Here is a 24,937-nt window from a genome sequence, read left to right on the forward strand (position 1 = left end):
AATGGAAAATGTATTTCATTTATGCATTTGTAGAGCACAGCTCACCTGGGCTGAGTCACTAGGAAATCCCAACAGACTTTCCCACGTGGAAAGGGCTGCGAGGATTCGGAGCTGCTTTACTTGCTGTTTACACACCGAGCCCAGCACCCAGGAGCCCCGCACCCCACGCCAGGCAGAGTGCGGCCTGCGAGCCCCACTGACCCCGGCCTGCCAGCACAGCCCGGCCAAGCGCCTCGGCACGGTACCGCAATGCCTAAGGACAACTGCTTTGATCCCTAATGATTCTTCTAAAATTAAAGACTTTCGTCAACAGTTTCCGAGCTATTTTTGCTGTACTGCCAGGCTATAAAGAGGGCAAAAGCACCACCCTGTGGCTAGAGGAGAAATACATTTCTGGACGAGGCACAGTTGGACAATCGCGTTTGTTCTTCCAGCAGCTGGTTTCTGAGAACACTGCCCATGGTCCTTGCTAAAAAGTGAGCGTGAGCGTACCTCCCTGGCCCATGGCAGCACCAGATGTGCTGGAAATTCCCGCTGATTCCTCTAGGCTCCTGATCCTGCAATGGAAACGAGGTAAATGCATCGTGTTACTCTATGATGAACTGTATTTTCAGCGTAAGCCCTTAAATCCGGGCTCTGTTAATAGTCCACCAAAGATGTTCTCCCAGGAAGGCCCAGGGCTGGTGCTAATCTCTCAGGCTGGTGCAAACAGGTCTCACACCAGCACCAATGGGCACAGCTGCCTGTCCAGTCATCGGCCTTGCTGACTGCCAAAAAAACTCATTGCAGTGGTTTTGCATCAGTTTCCCTGCATGTGCAGCTATGGAAGATCTTGCTCTGACCACCATCAGTGGGGAGGACCAGTTTCTCAGTTTACTATCCTTGCTGCACTAAAACAACTTTAAAATATCAGGCCCCTGTTATTTGCTTCTTCCTCTCTATGCAGGGTCAGCAGAGGTGGCCTGGTGTCCCAGCTCCTTGCTACAGGCACCCATGTACACTGGGGATGCGAGATTTTATTTTGGATGTGGCAGAAACAAGATCAGGAGTGCATTTTCAAATAACCTATGGGCTTTTGAAATTGCTTAGGAAACCATTTTGATTGGCAAGTCTAAACAGTACATTACATATTACTGATTACTTTCCCCAGCTAGCAATAGATTACTGATTATTTTTACTTTCTTATGCATCATGCATGCGAATCTCTCAGCAAGACAATGACAGACTGCCTGATGGCGATCATGCCGACTGTCTTTACATGACATATCATTTCATGGCCATCAAACTACCAAAACATCGTCACTCATTCTCAGGACAGGACTGTCAAGTACAATGACCGCCTGGTTACCCCGGATTTCATGGCAGGATTTTTAGATCGATCCATTCCTGTGACCACCCTTGTTAAAATATTACAGAAGGAATAGGCATTTCCTGCTATCAGCTCTTTTAACGTTTAGAATATTTTTAAAGTATTAACATATTGCATGAGCAATTGAGGACACATAGCACGCACTGCCTAGTGTCTTCCAGGACAGATGAACCTCAGCTCAAAGGAGATGCTGCAGCGGTGCTTTGGTGGGGCTGGAGCAAGTTCTGGCAGAGCACCACGGTGTTCTGCTGTACCAGCCCACCCTGTCTGCCCTGCCTGCCCTGCCCGCAGCTCCAGCAGATCACACAGGGATTCACTGTATCACAGAGGGGGTTCAAAGGTTTCCTACCACCAGGTAGAGGGAAGGGCTGAGGAAAAATCATCCAAAAACAGTCACTTTGTTTTGGTTAACTAACCCTTTTGAACTCCCCAGCACATTCTAGTTTTAATTGCTGCCAATGTCAAGATCAATGCCAAAAACATTTTAATAATTTCCCAACATACTTGTGGTTTTAAAAAATGCAAAATGACAAATATTCACCTTGCACTAGAGAAGAGATGCTTTGCAAAGAGCAGACACAGCCAGCCTACCTGGTACAAATACAAATGAAGAGCTGCTGATGCCATGCTCTAACATAGGCATTATGACCACACACCCTTGTACTGAAGGAAATGCCCCCTTTTTCCTAAAACTCAATGTACAGAAATTTATGGAGCGATTTGTTTTAATGTATTCACTCGGTAGTTTTAGCCAAAAAAAAACAGTAAAACCTTATATCTCAAATATAGATGAAAGAGTAAAGCTAAGGCTCAGAAGGGAGACTCTTATCTTTGATTTTATGTTGATAAAGATAAGCAACTCTACCGGCTTATTTTACTAACTTGGAGTGACGTGCTGCTACACATATTTAGGGAACAGCTGGGCCTTTCTCTCCCACCTGCAGAAACTTCCAGAAGACTTTACTTCCTAAGTTACTTAAACGATTTTGCAAATTGTACCCAACATCACTCAGAGGACAGGAGAAATATCAGTCGGTGGAAGCAGAGCCTCCCAAAGCGAAACTTGGCCCTGTGGCTGACCGGGACGTGGGGCAGGCAGGAGACCCGCGGAGGGGCTGCGCCTCCATTTAGTTCAGGTCACTGCCCATGGAATGAAATGCAGGAGCGGCTAGACGAGGCAGGAATGTGACTGCAGCCAGACAAACGTCTCCTAAACCGTGTTTGAAGACATTTGTCTCAATTCCCGGTGGCTGCATAGGTCAGCCATGTCCCGGTCCCTCAGTATTTGCTATTCACCAACATGTGTGTGCCCGGTCCTGTTCATGCAAATATTAGAGGAGCATTGCCTTTGGTGCTAATGTCCACTTCCACATGCAAACAAAGGTATACATGATTGCACACCTATAATTCATCATATATTAGCCAGCACTTGTGATACCTTTATTAATGGTTTTAGCCCTTCAGGCAGGAGGCAGAGAAAATAATGTATAACTTAGGAGAGCAGTCAAGTACCTCAAATATTAAATAATTATTTTGAACAGGCTTTGAACACCCTACCTTGTGAGCTGAGCACATACAGAAGTATATATTTACAAAAATCTGGATCCCTTCATGCATTAATTAGGATCAGAATAAAAGGTTGAGCTCGCCTGCTAATGTATTCATGGTGGGGCTGTCATCCTTGAAATACAGAGCGAGCAGCACCGTGAAGAAATGGCTGGGAAATGCGCTGTGCGTCCTGGCCTTAGGCTGCCTGCAGCCATGCTGCATCGCAGCAATGTTTTGGGGTAGACCACACAGATTTTAATATTTGGAAGGAAATAGGGAGAAAAAGATGTGCCAAGAGGGCAGGGGGCTTCTGGCAGCTGCTGGGGAGCGCACAGAGCAGGGAAGTGTTGTGGTGGGTGAGATGGAGAGGTGGGAGCAGGGATGTCAGATGAGGAAAGCCTTCATCGCGGTGAAAAGCTGAGGACAGGGCCTTTGCAGCACTGATGGGTGGAGGTAAGAGGTGGCATGGCCCTGGCAGCAGGGCTTGTCAGAAAGTCTTGGGTGGAAGCTTCTCATCGGAGAGCACCCACCTGCCCCATCCTCCAGGAACTGCTGCATGTTGCTAAAATTTGATTTAGAGAAAAAAGGAAAACCAGTCCTAATAAAAATAACATGTTTATGCCAATGTTGTTGCAATATTGCTTCTTCTCTAAATTTTCTCCTTTAATAATTCTGAAAATAATTTCTCTTGTATTCTGCTTCATCAAACACTTCACAAGAACACCTAAAAGTAATAGTTACATTAATATATTTTGAAGTTACCCTAAATGTTTGTTGTTTTTTTTTTTTGTTTTTCTGGAATTTTCTTGCAAAGCTGGACACACGAGGCAGAATGCCCTGAAAGCCGCCCTGCACTGGGAAGGAAAGCACGTGTACCACCAAGCACGGCAATGATGCTTCCACTTCGGTGCAGTGTGTCTGCTGGCCTCCAAACACAAGCTCTCCTTGCTGTAGGAAGGCCAGATGAGGAAGCTGAAGTCCTTCCTTAGAATCGGAATCAGCAAATCTCCCTGCTAGGGCCCTGCCGCTGTCGAAGCAGCTGGTGCCTGCACAGTGCTATCTGTCTGGTTTTCTTTGAAGAAAGATGTCAGGGGAGCAAATTGCCTCTGCCTTCGGTGCCTGCCGCAGGTCGAGCACCGTTTCTCCATCATTAGAGCTAAGCACCAGCCGTTCCCATCCCTGCTGCTCACATCTCCTCGCCTCCCCAGCCCAGCAGCGCCCAAAGCCGCCGAGCACCGACCTGCCCGGGGGTCCCGCCCCACCACGGCACCTCCGAGCGTCCCCAGCGCTTCGCCGACAACTTGACAAATTTCCTTTAACTATTTTGATGTAATAACGTAATTAGGTAAAAGGGTTCAGCAACCGATTGCGTTTCACTAATTTCAACCATCTGCTTCAACATTTGTTCCTGTGTGTGCCAGATTTCAGAGTGTCTTTGCTCTAATAGTAATTAATGAAACTGTTAATAAGCTACATATATCATATTATGCTGCAATAATTTATCAAAGGATAATGTTATGAGACAAATTATATATAACAATTATAGAAAACGGCTTACATTACTAAATGTTGCACACTGCTAACTAGTTTCTTTACTCTTCTCTTCTTAATGAATTCCCTAATTAATTTAATGCATACTTTATGCATAATTTGAAATTTAAAAACATCTCTGGGTCAGGTTTTAACCATCCTCTTTTACATGCTGTCTGCTTTTACAAGACACATATTAGCAAAACATGACCTCTATGCAAATGACGGAGACCCGCTGCTATTTCCATTCCCAATCCCGGCGCAGGCGCTGGGGCGTGCGGGAGCCCCGGCCGCCCTTGCTGGCATCCCGGCTGCACAGCAGCGCACACACCCGTACGTGGCCCAGGAAAGCCACTGTGAAAGTAGGTCACTATTTATACCCCAAAAAAATAAAACTAAATGGCTGTTCTAATCTTTTATTACATAACCAGCTCCGTTTTCGGGAAAGCTGTTCACTGTTATAGTTTGTGCAAACAGACATCTAAAAATAGAGCTTCGCCGGCATCATACATCAAAAATCATCCCGTCCCCAGAATAATGGGGTCAGATTAAAAATCAAGAAATCTTTAAAAATGGAAATGTAAAGTTTAGTTTCTTAATCTTCAGATGTTTAAGCCTCCAACACATAATTTTCCAATATTTGCTAGTTTTCTACGTCTACAGCTTGGCAGCTTTACTGCAGAACAAGACCATAAACTTTCCTTTCAGAGCCAAAGCTTCTATTCTTGTCTGGCTGTAGAACTAACTGTTTTCTGCTGGGATTTCAGGAAAATCACCAGCACCCCAGCATTCCAGATAAATCACAAGCATACTCCAAGTTTAATGTTTCCTATTATTTTCTTCCTGAATTTCCATATTAAGAGATATAAGATACCCCTGAGCAGGACCCCACTCACCGCAGACATTACAGTGCGGTAAATTGCAGGCTGGACCACTAGCAAAATCCACAGAGAAGGGTGAAACTCCTTTTTGGCACACACAGGAGAGCCAGAGACTTAGCTCAAGTTTTGACACTTCTCTGTGATTTGCCAGCTTACCATAGGACACCTCTGGGTTTAAGTACTGCACATACCTGCTACTTCATTACAGTAACACTACTTACACTTTATTATATGTTATTTAATGAAGGGCTGTGAATTTTGTCTAGGAACAGGCTCTCAGCGATGCAGAGGGCAGATGCTTGTTTCTGTAGCACAAACATTTGCTGACGCACGAATGATCCACTCTGCTCCTCATTCCAGGGCTAACTTGTTCCACTGCTCGCTATGGAAAAATTCGCAGGTTCCAGTTTCTGGAGGCAGCGATGCTGCGTGGACGGAGAGCAGACGCTGCGCCATCCCGATAGGCGCTCGAGGGCTTCGTGCTCTCTGCAGGCTGTGGTGCCTGGAGCCTCTCTGCAGCGCTGCCTGTAAATACAGCCTGTAAACACAGCCCGCGCTTTAATAACTAAAGGAGAGAAGCATTTCCTCCCAGCAGTAACAACTGTTTGGTAAGCAGAAGCACGGATGTGTTTGGGAAGGACCGCATTATGAGCCACAGACTGCAGGACAATTATCACATCAGCCACCAGCGCCCCGTGCCCGCCTGCCCTCGCGGGGCTGCAGCCCCCGAGCTGGGGGAGCCCCTGCCCCATCCCGCGGGGAGCACGGCCAGGTCAGCTCATCCTCCAGCACGTCCCCCGCGTGGATTCCTGCCCCGTTAGTCACTGCCTGGAACCCAGTCCGGCGCCCCTGCCAAAACACGCTCAGCGCCTGGCCAGGGAAAGCAGAAAGCAAAGCAAAACAAGTAGCTCCGCCACGTGGTTCTCCCAGCCCCCGTGCTCCCAGATGTCCAATATCCCACTGAATGAGGTAACAGCCTGCTGCAGCAGGTCCTGCAGCCGAGCCCTTCCTACCCACCCACCAGCGTGGATTCTCTGATGCCTAGTAGTGTGGGTGAGCATTCACCTTTTCTTTCAGCGGGGCGCTGAGCTGGGGCTGTCTGGCCTCCACTTGTGTACCTAAGGTCTTCAAGATATGTACTGCTCTGTCAAATTCAGTTAAGGTTAATCAGCAGATGCAAAAGCTAGCAGGCCTCAGAGGCGATGCACAGACACAGATTTATCAGACATTCTTAATTACAACTAATATCTTATGGAACTCAATATCTTAATGAACAAACCATTCACAAATAAAGTTTTTGTGGTGAGTTGATTATCATTTGGTAGGCATGATTGTATTTCAGAAGTGAAAACATGATTCGTAACTGGGAACACATACGAAGAGTGTGAGCTAGATGGAAAGAGCCCGAGCGCTCAGGTGGCTTTAACGACTGAGACACCTGAGGTGCGGGGAGGAGCAGGCAGACCCGTCTCGTGCACAAAATTTAACCTTCAAATGTAGCAAAGGTGATGATAGGATACATACACCAATTTCTGAGTAAGATCCTTAAATGCAAAGTTTTCCCTTCTTCTACTGGCATTCATGCTTATGCACATCTATACTGCTGCTGTCCCCTTCTCTGCACGGAGCAGGGTTTCTTTACACGAAGGTGCTTTTCAGCATGGCTTGCTTAGTGCATGCCCGTGTCCATATCCATGCCAGAAGTGCTTAAGTCATCAAGTAACTAAGATATAGCAGATCCTGCCTTATGGCAAGAGGAAGAGCCTGATGGCTTTCTGAACTATCCATTTGCACTATTTCCTGCTATTTTCAGCCAAAAGGGCCCTTGTATTCTGCATGGTATGCTTACCCACAGGGGTCTAATCTTGCCATTTGTGGACAAAGGAGTTGTCTTCAGCTATGTTTGGTCTCTTATGCTCCAGAGCAGAAAGACAAGCTACCAAGCCAGCCAGCCTTTGGTATGGGATCATTCCTCCCCGGCTGCTCTTTGGACAATATTTTTTTAATATGTTAAGAAAATATTATACGGAGAGCCAGAGCAACTTATTGTGATGTTACCTCACCTTCTGGCACACTTCTGGCAGGAAAAAAATGTTGAGTTTTCATCTTCAAGTTAGCTTGCTTCTGTGCTTTTCAGTCTGACACTTCAGATTATTTTAATGATGGAGTAGCCTTGATTAAATAATTTCTCCCTACAGAAGCAGCTGTCTTGTGTCAAGGAATCTGTTCAAGTATCTGGAACGTTTATATTTGCCAAGGAGGAAAGCCAAGGCGTAGAGCTAACAGTGGGAATGCCTGACCATACCCATCCAGTGACGACTTTGTCGTAACGAACAAACAGAAGCCGACGCTTGGAGAACCATTACAGACCTCCCCTTCCCACGGGTCGGACATTGCAGGGACAAGCCCAGGGGATAGGGAAGCTTCTCCCTTCCCTTCCCTTCCCTTCCCTTCCCTTCCCTTCCCTTCCCTTCCCTTCCCTTCCCTTCCCTTCCCTTCCCTTCCCTTCCCTTCCCTTCCCTTCCCTTCCCTTCCCTTCCCTTCCCTTCCCTGAGCACCCCGTGGGGTCAGAGGGGACACGCAGCCCCCCAGGGACATCATGCCACAGCAGGACCCCGAGCACTCCTGCCGCTGGGACAGGCAGACAGAAGCAGCAAGGGAAGAAACCAGAATAAAAACAAAGAACTGGTGCCAGCGTGGTGAAGGAAACCACAGTCCGTGGTTTGTCTTAAATTTTTACTTCTAAACTGAAGGTATTATTTATCTTGAGTTTAATCTTGACTCAGAGCTATCCTAGTCTCCGACAGCTACTCATTTGTTCCCTTTTAACAATCCCTTTGCAACCTTATCCTTCACTCCCTCTTCCTGAAAGTCCTTAAATGTGTACCATCCGCACAAACAAATCCTGCTGAAATCAGATCTGCCCGGCACGTCTGAGTGAGCTTGCTTTACAAAGAAAAGCCTTGGAAGAACAACAGAATTGCCATTTATTTCAAAAAGGTATGCCTTAGATCTCACAGTATAAACACAGGCTGGGCTTTGAAACTACTATTTTTTCTTAAGTATGAATATGAATGAAATTTTTTTCCACTTATTTATTTCTTTCAGTATTCATATATGCACTACAGTGGGTTGGAGACTTAAAAAAATGCTTTAAAAATATGTTGTTTTGTGATTTGGGGTACTGTGCATTGCTTTTAAATTCATTAATACCAGATTTTAAGAGAGCTGCAAAACATCGACTTGAGCTTTTCCCTCTTCCACATCCGTACCCGTATCCTGAGTTTTTGCAAGTGGTGCCCATACACCACAAGCGGTGCCCATACACCACAGGTGGTCACAGCTCTTTAGGCTGACCGTGCCTACAGGCTGCACCTGCTGTGACCGCCCAGCATTGTCCCCACTCGCTGGCTGCCCTGCACGTCTCGATGGATGCACCCCTGCACCCCGACCCCACGCAGAACATCTCCTGAACACCCTGGGCCCACGCAGGCCACCCTGTGTGACCATCTGCAGAACAGCTTCTGCTGACGATCCAGTGGGTTTTGTCCACGTGCAGCCTGTGGGCCTGGGCAGCGGGGACCCCAGGGGACACTGCACTCAGCTGTGCCCACAGCCGTAACCATGCTGTGCCATAATCCATAGCCACGGCCATACAGACCAGCAGTGCTGCCATGGGGGTGTTTATAGAGCTCCGGGAAGCCCTCCACGTCCTCACCCGCTGCCCAGGGCAGGAGCAGGGTAGGTACTTTCCCGAGCCTTTTCTCAGCCCATGCTCAGTAAACACAGCTTCTGTGCCAGCTGCCCGAGCCAGCGCCGTGCAGTTGTGGCTCGCGTGCCCTGGAATTAAGGCGGCATGGGACGAGCATCCACGTGTTCAGCTGAGGCTTAACCTACGTGCTGCAGCGCCAACAGCCGCGTAAATCACACACCGGCACTGCTCCGGGACCGTGCCGAGTCCCTGCCAGGCAGAGCCCCGGTTACAGCTGCGTCCCCTCAGGGCTGCCCCGTCCCCCGCCGTGCGCTGGCTGCGGTACCTAAAAGAGACACCTGGCATCCCATTCCTCTTCTTCACCCGCAGGAACGCCGTGAGCTGACCCGGCAGCAGGAGAGCCGCAGCCGCTGCGTGCATCCCCCGCCAGCGGGTCCCCTGCGTGCTGCGGGAGCGCTGCGGGGAGCGGGGCCCGGCGGGGGGCGGCGGGGAGCCGCAGGCCGGGAGGGGAGCTGCGGCTCGGGCGAAGTCCTGCCGAAACGGTTAACAGCCGGCAGGACCCGGGAGGTAAGAACCCGGCAGAAAGTTTGCTGGGTAATGGCCTGAAATAGTTTCCTTATGCGAGGAGGTGTTGAGTTACAGCGCAGCCTTTAGCCTTTGAGGGCTGGGTGGAGAGAGGAGAAAAAAAAAAAAAAAAAAAAAAAGAAAGAAATCTGCCCCGCCACCTTCCTTTCTGTCCGGGCAACGTGTGCAGCAGCCGGGCCGGGGCGCGGGGCGCGCTGCGGGGCCGCTCTCCCTGCCCCGGGCCGGCCGCAGGATGCCACGCAGGCAGCGGCCGGCGGGCGCCCGGGGCTGAGCTCCCCCCGCCGGGCCGGGCCGGGCCGAGCCGGGCCGGGCAGGGCAAGGCAGGGCCGGGCCGGGCCGGGGGCTGCACCGCCCCCCTCCCCTCGGGCGGCCGGGGATCGCGGTGAGGATGCACAAGCTCCGGAAGCTTTTCCGCGGCAGCGGGCGAGCGCTGGCCTTCGTCTTCGTGGCCTCAGTCGTGTGGCTGCTCTTTGACATGGCAGCGCTCCGGCTCTCCTTCGGCGACGCCGCCGGGCAGCGGGCGCTGGCGGCGGCGGGACGGGGGCAGCGGGAGCGGGGCCGGCTCTGGAGGGGCTCCCCGGGGCCGGCGGGCGGTGGGCGGCGAGACCCCGGCCCCCCCCGGGCGGCGGCGCCGCGGGGGCCGGGCGGGGGCAGAGCCGCGGAGAGCGCGACGGCGGCGGCGGCGGAGGGGAGCCCGGCGGGGGGCGCAGCCCGGCGGGCGGCGAGCGGCACGGCGGGGCCCCCCCCGGGCAGCCCGCAGCCCTCCGCTGCTAAGGGCCGGGCGGGGGGCTCCCTCCGGCCGGCTGCGCCCCGACGGTTCGGGTGGTCCCCGGCTGCGGCGGCCGCGCGGAGCGACGTGGCACCGGCGGCGAGCGGCCCCCCGGCATGGGCAGCGAGGACGGCAGCGGGCGCCGTCGCAAGCACGGCCCGGCTGCCCGGGGCACCGCCAGCCACGGCAAGCGCCGGGGGACCGAGGGACAGGGCCCTGAGCCCGGACCTGCCAGCGCCTGAGCCCTTGGAGCCAGCCGGGGCTGGGGCGGCGGTGCCGGAGGGAGCCGCGCACGCCGCACATGGGAGCCTGGCCCCCCCCGGCAGCCCGGCACACCGAGCCTCCCGGGCACCGTGGCACCGCGGAGCCCGAGCGGGAGAGGCAGCAGCATCCCCTGAAAAATACTTCGTCCTCATCGGCAAGGCGGGGGCAAAACCCAGCAGCAGCGCAGCAGCCCCGAGCCTCGGGTCCGACGCCGTGCCGAACTCCTGGCGGAGCCCCGAAGCACGCGGAGCGCAGGAGCTCGCAGCCACGAGGCTCAGCACCACCCTCGCCGCCAGCACCACCGGCAGCGCCGCAGCACCGCGCTCCCCTGGGGCAGGAGCTGCGGGGCCGGCAGGAGATGCCGGGGGGGCAGCCGAGCAGGGCAGGCAGGGGGTGGCGGGCAGCAGCAGCCGCGCAGCCCGGCCGGGGGGCAGCCCCGGGACACACAGGGTCTTGGCCGTGGATGCAACGCTGGCCCCCAGAGACCCCCAGGCTCCCGGGCAGTTTGGGCATCCTGTGGCAGTCCCTGAGGACAAGCAAGAAGAAGCAAAAAGCAGGTGGAAAGAAGGCAACTTTAACGTCTACCTCAGCGACCTGATCCCCGTAGACCGAGCCGTGGCGGACACCAGGCCTGCCGGGTAAGATGTGCTTCCCTGCGCACGGGCTGCGCCGCGCTGCCGGGGGGCTCGCGGGGAGGGCAGCGGGGGCACCGAGGCCTCGGCTGCGGGCGTGCCAGCACTGACAGGGCTCCGTGTCCCCAGGTGAGAGGAGCTCGTCACTAACAGTAAAGCCGGGTAAAATTCCCTGGTGTCCAAACAGGCTGGGGCACATGAGGCAGGCAATGGGGCTCGGGCCTTTCTGTGCCTTAAAATGTTTTATTTGCCTTGTTGGGTGTAGCAGCGAGCACTGCTTTGTATCGCTCTCCGTGCGTCTGGTTCCCCAGCCACTTCTGCACACCACCAACGTGCCCAGGCAGCTGAAGCCCTCCCTGCCCGGGAGCACTGGTGCTCTCACGCCTGGAGCTGCCACTACCCCTTCCTATCCCCCCCAGAGCTACCCCACTGGCCTCACCCACCTAAAGGGCACAGAGGGGGCTACTGGGCAAAGCCACCTGATGAATGCTGAGACAAGGACACGGCAGGTGGCTGCCTGCAGCTGCGGCAGCGCTGGGATGTCCTCGGGATTGCTCCTTTTTCCCACCAGCATCGCTGGCTGCTGCATGGCGATTTTGTGCTGCCCAGCGCCACGTGGGTGTGCGCTGTGTGAGCTCGGGGCCTGTGGGCAGAATTGTGGTTTGGTAAGCAATTGCTTCACAGCCGTCCCCCTGCAATGTGCGGCTGAGTCTGCAAATGTCAGTATTGCACTTTGAAACACAAACCAACACCCTGCCATAGTCCACATGCAAAAGCAGGGCAAGATGTGGGCAGTACCTTGCCAACAGAAGGGGCAGACATTCATGGGGCTGCTTTCTAGAGCAGGTGCACCTGAATCGCTGCAGACAAGGTCTAGAACAGGTGCAAATTCAGGTGAATCCTCCTGCCCCCCGCATGGGAGCAGTGGCACGGGCTTTGTGCTGTGACACACAGGACAATACACAGGTGTTCCTGTGCCGCTGTCGTTACTCGCTTTGTGAGCCAAGGTGAAGTCCTGGAGAGGCAGGAGCAGGGCAGGGAAGGAGCTGCAGCACCTTTCCAGCGTGCAGATGCCAGGTATGGGAGCCGGCTGCATACAGAAAAAGAGCTGACGTGGCTCAAAACCAGGCTTGAAAGACGAGCCCTGGCGAGCTGCAGAGCAGAACACCTGCCTGCCTTCCAGGAGCACCCGCCCGCCTCCGATGAATCAGGCACCTGCCGGGAAGGGAGGCGCAGCCGCTGGGGTATCCGGGATAACACCTTAGCCAAACAGGGGCTGGTCCCAGCACCCTGGCCCTGGGACCTGTGCTGCCACATGGTGTCAGGCTGCACCGTGCGGATGGTGACGTGGGAAGCACCCGCGGGCACCCCAGTGCTGGCAGGAGCCCTGCAGGCTCTGAGCACGTGGCCTGTTGGCACAGGGAAAGCTGGACGTGAAGGCCAGCTCTCTGCAGTCTGTCTGGATGTAACGCTGACTGCTTGCTGAGCATTACTGACCAGCACTGGGGCTTGCTGAGCACCGTCTCTCTGCAGCAGTGCATAAAGGCAGGGTCCCACGCACGGAGGGGCAAGATGCAAAAGCCACACAGCCTGGGTTAAATGTCCCAGGGCAGCTGTGATGTTTGCAGGCAGAACACTCAATGCAGAGCCTGGTAAAAAAAAGTGCTGCATGCCACTGTATGGTTTAGTGAGTCAGCCCCTGGGTGCCAGCAGGCGCGGTGTGCCAGCTGCTGGGCAGGTGGGGCAGAGCAGGGCTGCGGTGAGGCTGCTGCCAGGCTTGGGAGCAGCAGACCCAATAGAAAGATCGTCCAAAGCAACTTCAGCGACATGAGAGCCTGCACTTGACTGACTTTGAGGATGAAGTTAGCCAAACACAGAGGCTATGGACTGTTTTTCTGTAGAAGCCTCTCTGGGGGTGAAATTCCAACAGAATTTGACTTCTGCTTAATATTAGCAATATATATTAAGCAATATTTATATATTATTTTTGTATGTGTATTTATGTAATTAGCAAAGAAACAGAGCCCAAACTCATATAGAACATTGTGAATACCCTTAGCTGTGTATCGACAGTAATGAACCCACTACTTCGCCTAGAAGCCCTATTTTTTAGGCAAGGAGGGAGAAAAAGGCACTCCTCAGTTTGAGGTTGCCTCAAAGAGCTGCTTCTGCCTGTTGCAGCCACTTGCCTCCACCACGTGCTGCCTTGGCCCCGTCCCGCATCCTGCATGGCTGCCCCTCGGAGGCTGGGCCAGGTGCTGGGGAAGTGCCTTGCGAGGGGTCTGTAATTTGGGGGCTATTTTCACTTACCCACAGCACTCCTGGCTAGCTAACACCTCTGAGGAAGAAGTCACTTCTCTGTACACTCCCACATACATATATATGTATATATATATATTCACACACATATATATATGTGCATATATATATATGGCCCCGTTTGCTGTCCGCTGTGGATAACGGAGTGAACAGGAGCTCTGATTCATCATTGATAAATTCATTTTCTGCATCCGCAGGCAGGCTGGTGCCTGTCCTGCCTGCAGGTCTGCTCTGGAAGGAAGAGAGGAAAACCTGTTATCAGACCTCAGCTTATGGATGAGAGAAAGCAAGTCCCAGTGCGTCATGAATGTTCTGGATAAAGTGGCGCGTTCGGGGGCCTGCAGCTCTTCCTTGGGGCATCCCGGGCGCCTCGAGATGCCCTCGGAGATGGATTGCTGCAGGAGCCCAGCTCCCCGCAGGCAGGCAGCAAAGTGGTGCTTGAATTGCAAATAGCGATGAGAAAAGCTGCTCATCGACCTTTTGTTCAAACACTGCAGACACAGGCCTGACCCAGCCGTTACGTTTTGGGCTGTCACAGAAGAAAATGACAAACTCACAGGCAGGGAAAAGATGTTATCGCTCCCTTGGCCCAGGCTGCGGGCGGTTTGCGGGGACGTGGGTGCTGCTCGGAGCCCCTGGGCAGGGCTGGGGCACGGCCGGTGGCGCTGGGTGTCCCTGGGGAGGTGTGGGTGCTGGGCTGTGAGATGCAGGGTGCTGGGGGAGCGGACCTGCCAATACCAGTACACAACAGCCGGATTTTTGGGTGTCTTCCCATCCTGCATGGCAGTTAGGTGCAGAGGTTGGGCCGGGAGACCCTTCCTCACCATCTGCCGGCTCCACAGGTTGCCCTGCCGGGTGGCCCCTCATGGAAATGGCCATTCCCTGCACTCTGAGCGTGCTGCTGACTTTTCCCAGACAAGGCAACCTCCTGAAGCCCGGGGTCCCACGCCTGCAGGAGCTCAGAGCATCACAGGAGGGCACCCCGTGCACAGGGCTCCTTTCCCCGCAGGTGTCCCCAAGAGCAGGGTGCAGAGCTGGGACCGGCCTCGCTCCCCAACACCCTCCCATTGCTCGTGGGGAGGAGATCTTGTCTCCTGGGGGTGGGGTGGAAAAGAGAGGTCCCTGCTGGAAAGGAAGGGTGGGTGCATCCCGTCCCCGCAGGGCTGCCCCCTGCTCTCAGCCGGAGGCAGTCAGGGCACAGCAGCAGTGCTGCCGTTGCAGGTGCTCGGAGCAGTGGGTCCATGACGACCTGCCGACCACCACCATCATCATGTGCTTCGTGGACGAGGTGTGGTCCACCCTCCTGCGCTCCGTCCACAGCGTCCTCAGCCGCTCGCCTCCCCACCTGGTCGAGGAGATCATTCTGGTGGACGACTTCAGCACGAAAGGTAGGCGAAGCTGCTTCTGCCTTTATGAAACTAATATAACTTGAGGCTCAAATACAATTTGTTCTCTGTAATTCAATTCTGAGTTATAGGAAGAAATCGCATTTCCTTCTTTCCATGTATTGAAGTGCTTACGCAGCCTGTGTGCTCATGAGGTGTCCTGGCTCGAGGGCACATGCGCTCATGAAGATGTTCTCGCCCTTCTCTGCACAGTTTCCAGATGGGTGCACATGGGTTTCCGTGCTGGTGGCAGGCGCACACATCCAGGGTTGCTCGGACACAGGAGTGGTTATGATAAAAGCGTTCAGGATCTGGCCCTGTCTGCGCAGTGACTTCGCCTGTGTAGTCACAGACATTTCACATCATATCAAACCTCTGCTTTGTAATACTTTGGCTCCCTGCTGTCTTCAGCCCTTACAGCTTTTAAAACGATGTAATTTTTCTACTGCTGGTTCTTCAGCAAAGGTGCTGTCTCGACAGCAAGGCTCATGGCAGCACATAAAAACGTTTTCCAAAAGAGCCCCTAATGCAACAAGGCAATAGGTGTGAGAGAAGGAAAAGGACTCTGATTGCTCTTTTTTTAAATAATCGTTAAACACGTTCATATCATCTCCTCCAAAGTGTCTGCAGTTTTCCTCTTCACTTTCCTCCTGGCTTCCCCTTGTGTCTGCTCATGAGCCAATGAAGCAGCAGAAACCTCGCTAGCACAAGTGGGTTATGGGGAGCCGTACTCTGCGCTGCTGTCACCTAACGGCAGCAGCAGTGACCCCCTGCAAATGCTTTGCCCATGGCGCCTTTCAAAGCCTGTGGCTGGCAAATGCTGCACCCCGTGCAGCCTCATTCTCTCCTTCTCCACAGAGTACCTCAAGGAGAAGCTCGACGCATACATGTCACAGTTCCCAAAAGTGAAGATCCTGCATCTCAAAGAGAGGCATGGTCTGATACGGGCCAGGCTGGCGGGAGCGCAGGTTGCCAAAGGTAAGGAGAAGCCCGGCCACATGCCTGCACGAGCTCCCCTTGGCTGCCCTCGCTGAGCTCACGTGTTGGGCAGCTGAACACCGTGCTGAGCAGAACTGCTCTGCAGACACCGTGCTGAGCAGACACCGTGCTACAGCCCTGCCCAAGCGGCTCCAGGCTGCAGAGCTGAGGGGCTGGTGGCTCACAGATGGCTGGGAGGAGGGCATCTTGGTGTGCCAAACCCGGCTGTCTGGCACCTGAAGGTGTCAGCAAGCATCCATCCGAATCTCCAGCTCCCCGCGCTGTAGCTCTGCTTCCCGGAGAAATTTTGGGAAGTGCCGGGGTGTGGGGCTGTGGCACCGTCAGCCCGTGGGGTGCCCGGGGTGTGAGAGCCTGATGGTGCCCGTGGCTTCTGCCCACAGGCGACGTCCTGACGTTCCTGGACTCGCACGTGGAGTGCAATGTGGGGTGGCTGGAGCCGCTGCTGGAGAGGGTCCGCCTGAGCCGCGCCAAGGTGGCCTGCCCCGTTATCGAGGTCATCAGCGACAAGGACATGAGGTAACACTTCACAGCACTGGGAAACCCAGAGATTCCAACCCATTGCCCTGAGAAAACCTCTTACCCTGGCCATAAAAATGTTAATTTTAAAAAGACATACATACAAACCTTGTAATCAGCCTTCCACAGTCTCTCACAGGGGATATGCAATATAGGTGACTTCCACACAATCAAATTAACATTAGCAGCAGCCATGGCCACTTCATTTACTGCACACACCTTTTCACTTTTTCATGAATTCAAGCAGGATTCCTGATGAAATTTGTTAGAATCTTGTTTTAATTATGTGCAGATATTCCTCTTTGCTCATTAAGTGTGACATTTCAATCAGGAATGTGACTCAGAATTAGTCATCTCCATCTCTTCTGTGTTTAGCTACATGACCGTGGATAACTTTCAGCGTGGGATTTTTACTTGGCCGATGAATTTTGGATGGAGGCAGATTCCACAAGAGGTCATTGAGAAAAACAAAATCAAGGAAACTGATATAATAAGGTAAAGAAAGTGAATCTGAGAGGTTTGTGAACCAGCCCGTTCTGCTGTCACTGATTTAGCTACAGAGGCTCCTTCCAGGCCGAGCGTTTTGCTGGTAAGGACGATGGATGCGGTGGCCCAGCACAGATCACCTCGCCTCACCAAAGCCCACCAAGCGTTTCCTGCTCCTGCAGCCCCGTGGGTGCATCATGGTGCTGCCAGGACGTACCTTTGCGTGCCGTGCCACCCTGTTTCCCTCCCATCCCCACTCTGAAACACCATCTTTTAATCTCGCATTTGTCAGTGGGCACTGAGGGGACAAATCCTATGGTCCATGCTGTAAGCGCACATTTGGGCACCATCCCCGAGCATTCAGTAACTGACATTTTCGTGATGATTCCTGTGTAGAAGCAAGGTGAAAAGGATGGGTATTTTGTGACCGACTGATGTGCCACCTTGCTCGTCTGTTCCCAGGTGCCCGGTGATGGCGGGTGGCCTGTTTTCCATCGACAAGAAGTATTTCTTCGAGCTGGGAACATATGACTCAGGACTGGATGTTTGGGGAGGTGAAAATATGGAGATTTCATTCAAGGTACGTTGCTCTCGGCAGCCTGTCCCGTATCTCAGAATCACAGAGTCACAGAATGTTAGGGACTGGGAGGGACCCTGAAAGATCACCTAGTGCAGCCCCCCTGCCAGAGCAGGAACAGCGAGGTCAGGTCACACAGGAAGGGTTTTGAATGTCTCCAGAGAAGGAGACTCCACAGCCCCCCTGGGCAGGCTGTTCCAGTGCTCTGTCACCCTCACCGTGAAAAAGTTTTGTCTCATATTAAGTGGAACCTGCTATGTTCCACCATGCACCCACTTCCCTTTGTCCTGTCATTGGGTGTCACCGAGAAGAGCCTGGCTCCATCTTCTGACACTCGTCCTTTAAATATTTATAAATATGAACGTCACCCCTCAGTCTCCTCTTCTCCAAGCTGCCATATGCCTGGTTTGGGTGCTCGGGAGGCCCTGTCCCTCCTGGCAGGGCACAGCCCAGCGAGCCCCCTGCTGCCCCCCTTGCTGCTTCTCTCCTGGCATGCGCAAAGCCAGAGCATAACCCTGGCCCATGTTTCTCTCAAAGCAACCTCTGCTCCTCAGGTCTGGATGTGCGGAGGAGAGATTGAGATTATTCCGTGCTCCAGAGTTGGGCATATTTTCAGGAATGACAACCCTTACTCCTTCCCGAAAGATCGGATAAGAACGGTGGAGAGGAACTTGGCCCGTGTCGCAGAGGTCTGGCTGGACGAGTACAAGGAGCTGTTCTACGGCCACGCGTACCACCTGGTCCTGAGACGCCTGGACGTGGGCGACCTGACCCAGCAAATCGCGCTGCGAAAGAAGCTTCAGTGCCGAAATTTCAGGTGGTACCTGGAGAACGTCTACCCCGACCTGGAGGCTCCCCTGGTGAAAGCCAGCGGGCTGGTACGTACCCAAACCGCTTGCTGTTCCTCATGTCAAAGTGCTTGCAGCTAGAGCTGCGGCAGCATCCCGGTACGCCCGTCACTGTACGCCTGGCGTGTGGTAGCACTTTTGAGTACCCAGCCTGTCACGGTGGTTAACTATCTGGTTTATAAGACAAATTGCAGTGATGCCAGGATTCCGAAGGGCTTTCTGCCTTCCCTGCCCACCCCGTGTCTCTGAGTGCAGCCGCAGGAAAGGCTCTTGCAGAGAGGAGGTGGCCAGGACCTGGTGACCACGGGGCTGGCACGGCTGAGGCACTGGGAACAAGCACTGCCTGTCCCCTGCCTCCCTGCCAAGGCACACAGCCTCAAACCTCTCTGCAGGCCGCTCTGGGAGCCGGGGAAAGCACAGCAGCCCTTTGGCCACGCTTCAAGGTTGTCTGCAGGCCAAGGGCGTAACGTGCAGGCTCCCACTCACGGGCATCCCTCACAGCCCAGCCAGGCTGCCTGCTGGACGAGGCTGTGCTGCAGTGTGCCATGAAGGCGCGGGGCGGTGGCTCTGCAAGCACAGCGTGAGCTCTCACTTTTCATGGAAAAGGCGTAGGAACCCCCTGGGGTCGGGCACGTCAGCGGGTTATGAGCAGCTCATCCCTTCAGAGGCCTCTGTCCATCCCAGCGTGCCCCCAGCCTTGGTTGGTGCCTCCCGCAGCAGGACAGGTGCTGAGCACTGCCTGCGGGTACCTGGCCCCAGGCTGTGTCCCATTGCTTTCTCTTCGGAAACACCATCTGGGTTAGAACGAAGGTTTCTGTGAAACACCAGCTTAGGTGACTTTTTTAAAAAAAGGATTAGTAGTGATAATCTTGAGAACATCAAAAAAAAAAAAAAAGAATTTTTGGAAAACATCAACTTTTTCAGCTCTTTCACTCAGAGCAATAAAACCTTATGTCAAATCTGTGCAGTGCAGTTAGACCATGCATAGAGACCTTTGTTTCAACAGAAGCAAAACCTCCACTTTTCAGTTCTGTGTTCACGAAAATGTTCACAACGGTGCCTTGCTTTGTCCTGATTCAGGCCACCTGAATGGTTCTTTTATCTTCATTCTCAAAATTTAATAGGGCAGAAAATCTGTTTTTCAGCTAGCTCTGCAAATTCCAGCTGTGCTGAACTCTAACCAAATTTATTTGAGAACTTTTTTTCTGAATAGCCTACTTACCCACTGGGATTAATTCAGAAATTCTTCAGCAGTCTACATTTGCAAGGAATCACAGACAGGACTGGCCTAACCACAGCTGCGTTCCCCCGTGGGTGACGGTGCCAGGGCAGGCAGCCTAGGTGACAAACAGGCAGGTGGGGCAGTGAGCGTGTCAGGTGCTGCACTAAATGCAGAAATCCCTCTGCTTTCTGCCAGGGGAAGAGGGAAGGCAGGTCCCGGGGGTGGCAGCAGTGGGAGGGTGGCGGTGGGGGATGGTGTCCCCAGGGGGGGCGCGCTCCTTCCTGGGGTGGTGGCAGGACAGGGGTCGTGGTGGGCAGCTGGTGCTCAGGGATCTGCAGAACGGGAACACCGGCTGTGTCCAAAGGAAACCCAGGAAAAAGCCGGTCTCATCCAGCTGTAGATGCTCCCAGAAGGGGATGGTGTTGGGCTTCTCATGCTAGAAAAACGTGTAACAGGGCACGTGTGCACTTACACACCCCACCAAGGACTGGCACCATGCCTCTGCTTCGCTCTGTTGACAGTATTAATCAGTGTCTGCATTGTAACAGCCTCTCCTCTTTCTTCACAATTTGTGTCTAAATTTGCATTTGGTTATTTTCTAGCTTGTTAACATAGCCACAGCAAGATGCATCACTGTGGAAAACACCACTCTAGCTTTTCAGACATGTGATGTTAACAACGAGGTAAGGATAACCCCGTACTGAGCACTCAGTAGCACCTCCCCACACTGACCTTGCCTTGCCTGCAGGGCTGGTGCCGACCCTGCCGTCCTTCCTGCCCCAGACACACCAAGTGGAGGGGCAGGAATTGCCTCTGCTTGCAGGGGCTGTAGCCAGGCACAAGCGCCCTGCCCCAGAACTAGCAGGAGGGTCAGATAGATCCATGAGCCTGCACGTGAGCATGGGGACAGACACTTACATCCAAACCTGTGCTGTGTGCTGCTGCAGCACCAGCTGTGCCCCGCTGAGCGCTCACCCCGGTGCACCAAGGGTAGCAGGCACTGCCAAGGGGCACACACGTGCCGGGTTGGGGCTGCTCTGGTACAAGCTCTCTCCTGAGCTCTGCCGGTCCCTGAGGGGCCCTCTCCCAGGGCACAGTTCTCATGGCGGGTGCTGAGAGCATGGAACAGGTGGGTTGTGACAGGGCAGTGCGGGGCACGGGCTGACAGCTCCCTGCCATCCCTCCCACAGGACCAGAAATTCAACTACACGTGGCTGCGGCTGCTCCGGCACGGAGACCTGTGCATCGCCCCGGCAGGCACCACGGGAACACTGGAGCTGCGGCCGTGCACGGGCTGGGAGAGCAGCCTGGCCTGGCAGCACAGCAGCCTGGCAGCGGCCCGGCCAGAGCTGGTAAGTGGCCTTGGCAGTGGCGGTCCCATCACGTGTATGTGCAAAGGCACGAGCCCACCGTGAGGCCCAGAGCCTGTGGGCTCACTGGTGTCCCCAAAGCTTTCACCCAGAGGTGAAGGTAGCCTCTTCGGTCCCCTGCCCGCACGGCCTTTCACCGCCTGGCTGTAAAGCTGTGCTCTGCTGTAGGTTTCACCACCCAACACAACCTGCAGCCAGATCCTGCTGCACAGCCCGGCCAGAGGGCGAGATGGAAACTTGCAATGCCGAGGCACTTGCTCCAGCAGGGGTTTGCCATTTGTGGCACAATAGCAGAAAGTCCTGGTTTTACATAGAGGAGATCAATAGCACTTACATGGATATTACTTGGTATCGATCGGCATTCAGTTCACAGTGTTGTTTTTCTAACAGAAAACATTTATGAAAAGGAAGAAAATGGGTACTTACATTTATTACCTGCACTGCAAAAAGACAGAAGGTCATGGCTGTATCTGTGTCAGCCTTCTGTAAGTGGTGTTCTCCCTAAAAAGCTATAAAATGGCATACTTTACAACACTTAATTTAGGAAAGAAAAAGAGTAGTAGTTAAGTAGCACACTCGTTCTGTAGGCAAGATCCCATTCCTCTTCAGTCTAAAAAGATAATTCTTTTGAAGCCAAAACACTGCAGCATCAAGGCTGACAAAAGCCATGATATTTTGTGAAAAGTACAAGAAAATTGTCCTCCACTTAGGAGTCCAGACAGCAGTACAGGTACACCGTCAGTCATTGTCACCTGTTCCAGACTGAGCTCGCGTTAGTCTTGTCTGAAGGTCCCGGCCAGCATGGGGAAAGCCGTGGTGCCCCCCAAAGCCTGGCTGCTCCGGAGGGGTTGGTGCGGGCAGCCCCAGACACCCAGTGCTGCTGCCCTGCCTGGGCTGGTGGGCAAGGCATAGCTGGAAATAGGAGCCAAGGGAATGTGCCAGGCTCTGATGTGCCGCAGTTTTACCATCTCCACACAGTCACTTAACTCAGCTCAAGTTGGGGAGCTGGCTGACCGCTGTGCTGGTGTTCACGGGGCAGTCCCTGTGTGAGCAAAGTGGCGGGGCAGTGTCACAACAATTTACTGGTCCTTTCAGGAATATTCCGTCTAGGTATTAACCGAATGATCGTAAGAACCATTGCAATGCTAGGCAGTGAAATGGAGCATCCCTTACCTTCAGCAGCACTCATCATATTGCCTTGCTGGCCACATGGGTTAAGTAGATAAAGATGAGCAGATGTGAAAACCAAAAGGACTGATATCACTCAAACTCTTCATTCCTTCATAATCCAATTTACTACCCCAGCATTTGAAGTTCACTGCTGAATTACCTAGCGTCCTTTTCATTGCAGTAAATGTGCTTTGAGTTCATTAGCAGAGAAACTCCAAAACACAAAAATCCGTCTCCTGACATACGTTTCCCTATATTGCAAATACCATCTGGAGTGATTTCCTTTGCATGGTAATTGCCACTCGGACGGGGAGAGAACTAATCTTCAATTTCCAGGGAGCTAAAAGCCACGAGGCACAGAAGGTATGGTGTAATCCTAGCTCAGCAACAGGTGTAAGTGTTGGATCCCACCCAAAATTCCTTTGAGTCAGCAAAGAGACCTCGTGTTAGGGAAATGCAGGAGAAAGAAGAAAAAAGGCATATCATAAAGAATCAAGCTCTGTCGGTAGAAAATCAGAGCAACGTGCTTTGTTGGGCTTCAAACAGCATTTGCTGCGTGAGCCCAAGGACCTCCCGCCCCTCTCCCCTGCAGGCAGACCACCTCGTTTCAGAGCACCTCCAGCCGCCCGCCTGTCTGGAAGTGGATCCATCTCTCCAGGCCCTGAGGGTGAGTGCCTGCAACTCCGCAAATCCTTATCAGAAGTGGCAGTTTGGCAATTACTATGCAGACTGAAGGGAACACAATCGAATCAGAAGCAGCGTGCTTTCATCTTGTGAATTCAGCAATGGCATCTGCGGGACTTGTGACAGCAATTACAGAACTGGAAGTTCATTTCCAAATGGTAATTGAAATCCGTAATTTAAACCGGCATATTGAGAGATCAAAATACCAAGAGTAGCACATCTGGTTTAACGACGTTTGAAATGTGGGTTTCCTTCAACTGTGAGACACTTTGGCAAAAACTCAAATAATTTTTCTGTGTTATTAAATGGAAACATTTTCTGAAGCCCCCCCCCCCCTTCTCTAAGCACACGTTCAGTAGTTACCTCCAGACAACAATATAAGCTAACAGAAATAATTCCAGGGCTCTCTAGTCTGTAAACAGTAAATTGGGCCATTTGTTTTTCAACAGCCTGGGGAAATGGAAGCTTATTGAGCAATGCATTACAAAAATCCATCCGACGTGCCCATGCTGGGCCTTATGGCAGGATCCTGCCCAGCACGACCTGTTGCTCTGACAGTTAAGCATCAGAGTTGGCTTAGGAATTGATTGTGCATCGAAAAAGCCTGTTCTTGATAACAGGAGGCAAGTGTGGGTCGATAGCCAGCTGGGGCAGTGCTGCCTGCCCGCAACCCTGCGTGGTGAGGGTGTAGGCGGCCCCGTGAGACCTGGGGCAGGCAGCAGCCCCCAGCAGGACGCTTTGTAACCCACTCCACTTTGTAACCCGGCTGTGATCGGGATGGACAGGCACCCACGGCAGCCCGTGGGCACTTCTCCTGGCACACAGGTGGCTGTGAGGGTACAGAGGCCTCGCACAGGGAGTGTGGCACCGGGTAGATTGCCCCTCATCGGCCCTCGTGCAGCTGGGCCAGACTATCAGGCCCCACACACCACGAGTCCCTCCGAACTTGGTGTCACAGGCAGCTTTTGTTCTTACTGTGAAACTTGCATCTCCAAAAGCTGACCCCTGTTTTTGAAAGTCTGGATAAGAGAGGAGAGCAAATTCAGATGTGACAAGTCATGAGCCCTGAGATAGGTGACGCTGCAGCGCCACAGAAAGGACATGGCCAGCCCCGTGTCACACAGCTCCCAGGGGCTCGCCACGAGGAGCTGCCACCCGCACTCAGCAGTGTCACCAACAGGAAGGTGGTGCTGCGTCCCCGGGTACCAAACAGGCTTCTCCAAAGACGGGCCTTCTGCTTAGCACCTCGGGATCTGCAGGACTGAGCACTGCCCTGGCTCTGACGCCGCTGCTCACGATGGCCGAGCCTTCGCCATGCAGCATTTGCAGGCTGATACAAAGCAACTCACATCTCTCCTTTGATTTTTCAAGTGGCACCAGCATAATGTTACCTCTCACGTCAAGGATCAATGCTGACAGCACTTGACAGGCTGCGTCTGCCAAAATATTGACTGGCCTAACAGATTTTCACGATTGGCTCCTGTTCCAAATGTCTTCCTGATTTTATCTCCCTCCTTTGGTGCTGCTCGCCTGCAGTCACTATCAGAAAAATTACACAGATGTTGTTTGTGCAGTCATGTTTTATCAGGAGCATGAATTTCATTAAATGCTGTTTGCTGACATTCAATCATTTGTCACTGAATAGGCAGCGAGTGTTCTCATGTCATGGTCACATCACATCTCCAGGCTTGTCACTTGCACTTTTATCCCCTGTTGTGTAAATGCTCACTTCCATGCTGGTATCTTTTACTTACAGACCTGAGCATGCCTTCGGGGACCGCTGGCCATGAACTTGGCTGCGCTGTTACACAACACCCAGAAACACCCAGATCTCCCCATCAGCCGGGTTTACAGGAAGGAGAGCGTTTTTCTGGCACACTCACAGGCGCATGGGGCACATTCCTGCCCATCCCCTAACCTAGCACTGTGAAAATGGGGAGGAATTGTATTCAGAACAACTCTGGGCCTGCAGTTACAGCATCCCAGAGCTGGTCACCCTACTCACCATCCCCACTCTGTTTTCTGTGCAAAACTTCCCCATGTGGAGCAGGAGCGTTTCCAGGCTCTGTGT

General features: G+C 53.2%; 1 protein-coding gene across 1 annotated transcript; it reads left to right on the plus strand.

Moving 5' to 3' along the window:
• The first annotated feature begins 10,013 nt into the window (after positions 1-10,013).
• Positions 10,014-24,937, plus strand: GALNT5 (polypeptide N-acetylgalactosaminyltransferase 5). The gene is made up of 11 exons (XM_032190074.1): positions 10,014-10,186; positions 11,141-11,296; positions 14,831-14,997; positions 15,853-15,972; positions 16,374-16,509; positions 16,885-17,004; positions 17,458-17,575; positions 18,127-18,450; positions 20,245-20,325; positions 20,833-20,994; positions 22,775-24,937. The coding sequence occupies exons 1-11, from the start codon at positions 10,014-10,016 to the stop codon at positions 22,913-22,915; spliced, it is 1,698 nt and encodes a 565-aa protein (XP_032045965.1). The 3' UTR covers positions 22,916-24,937.

This window comes from Aythya fuligula, chromosome 6 (assembly GCF_009819795.1).
Source record: "Aythya fuligula isolate bAytFul2 chromosome 6, bAytFul2.pri, whole genome shotgun sequence".
NCBI classification, from domain to species: domain Eukaryota; kingdom Metazoa; phylum Chordata; class Aves; order Anseriformes; family Anatidae; genus Aythya; species Aythya fuligula.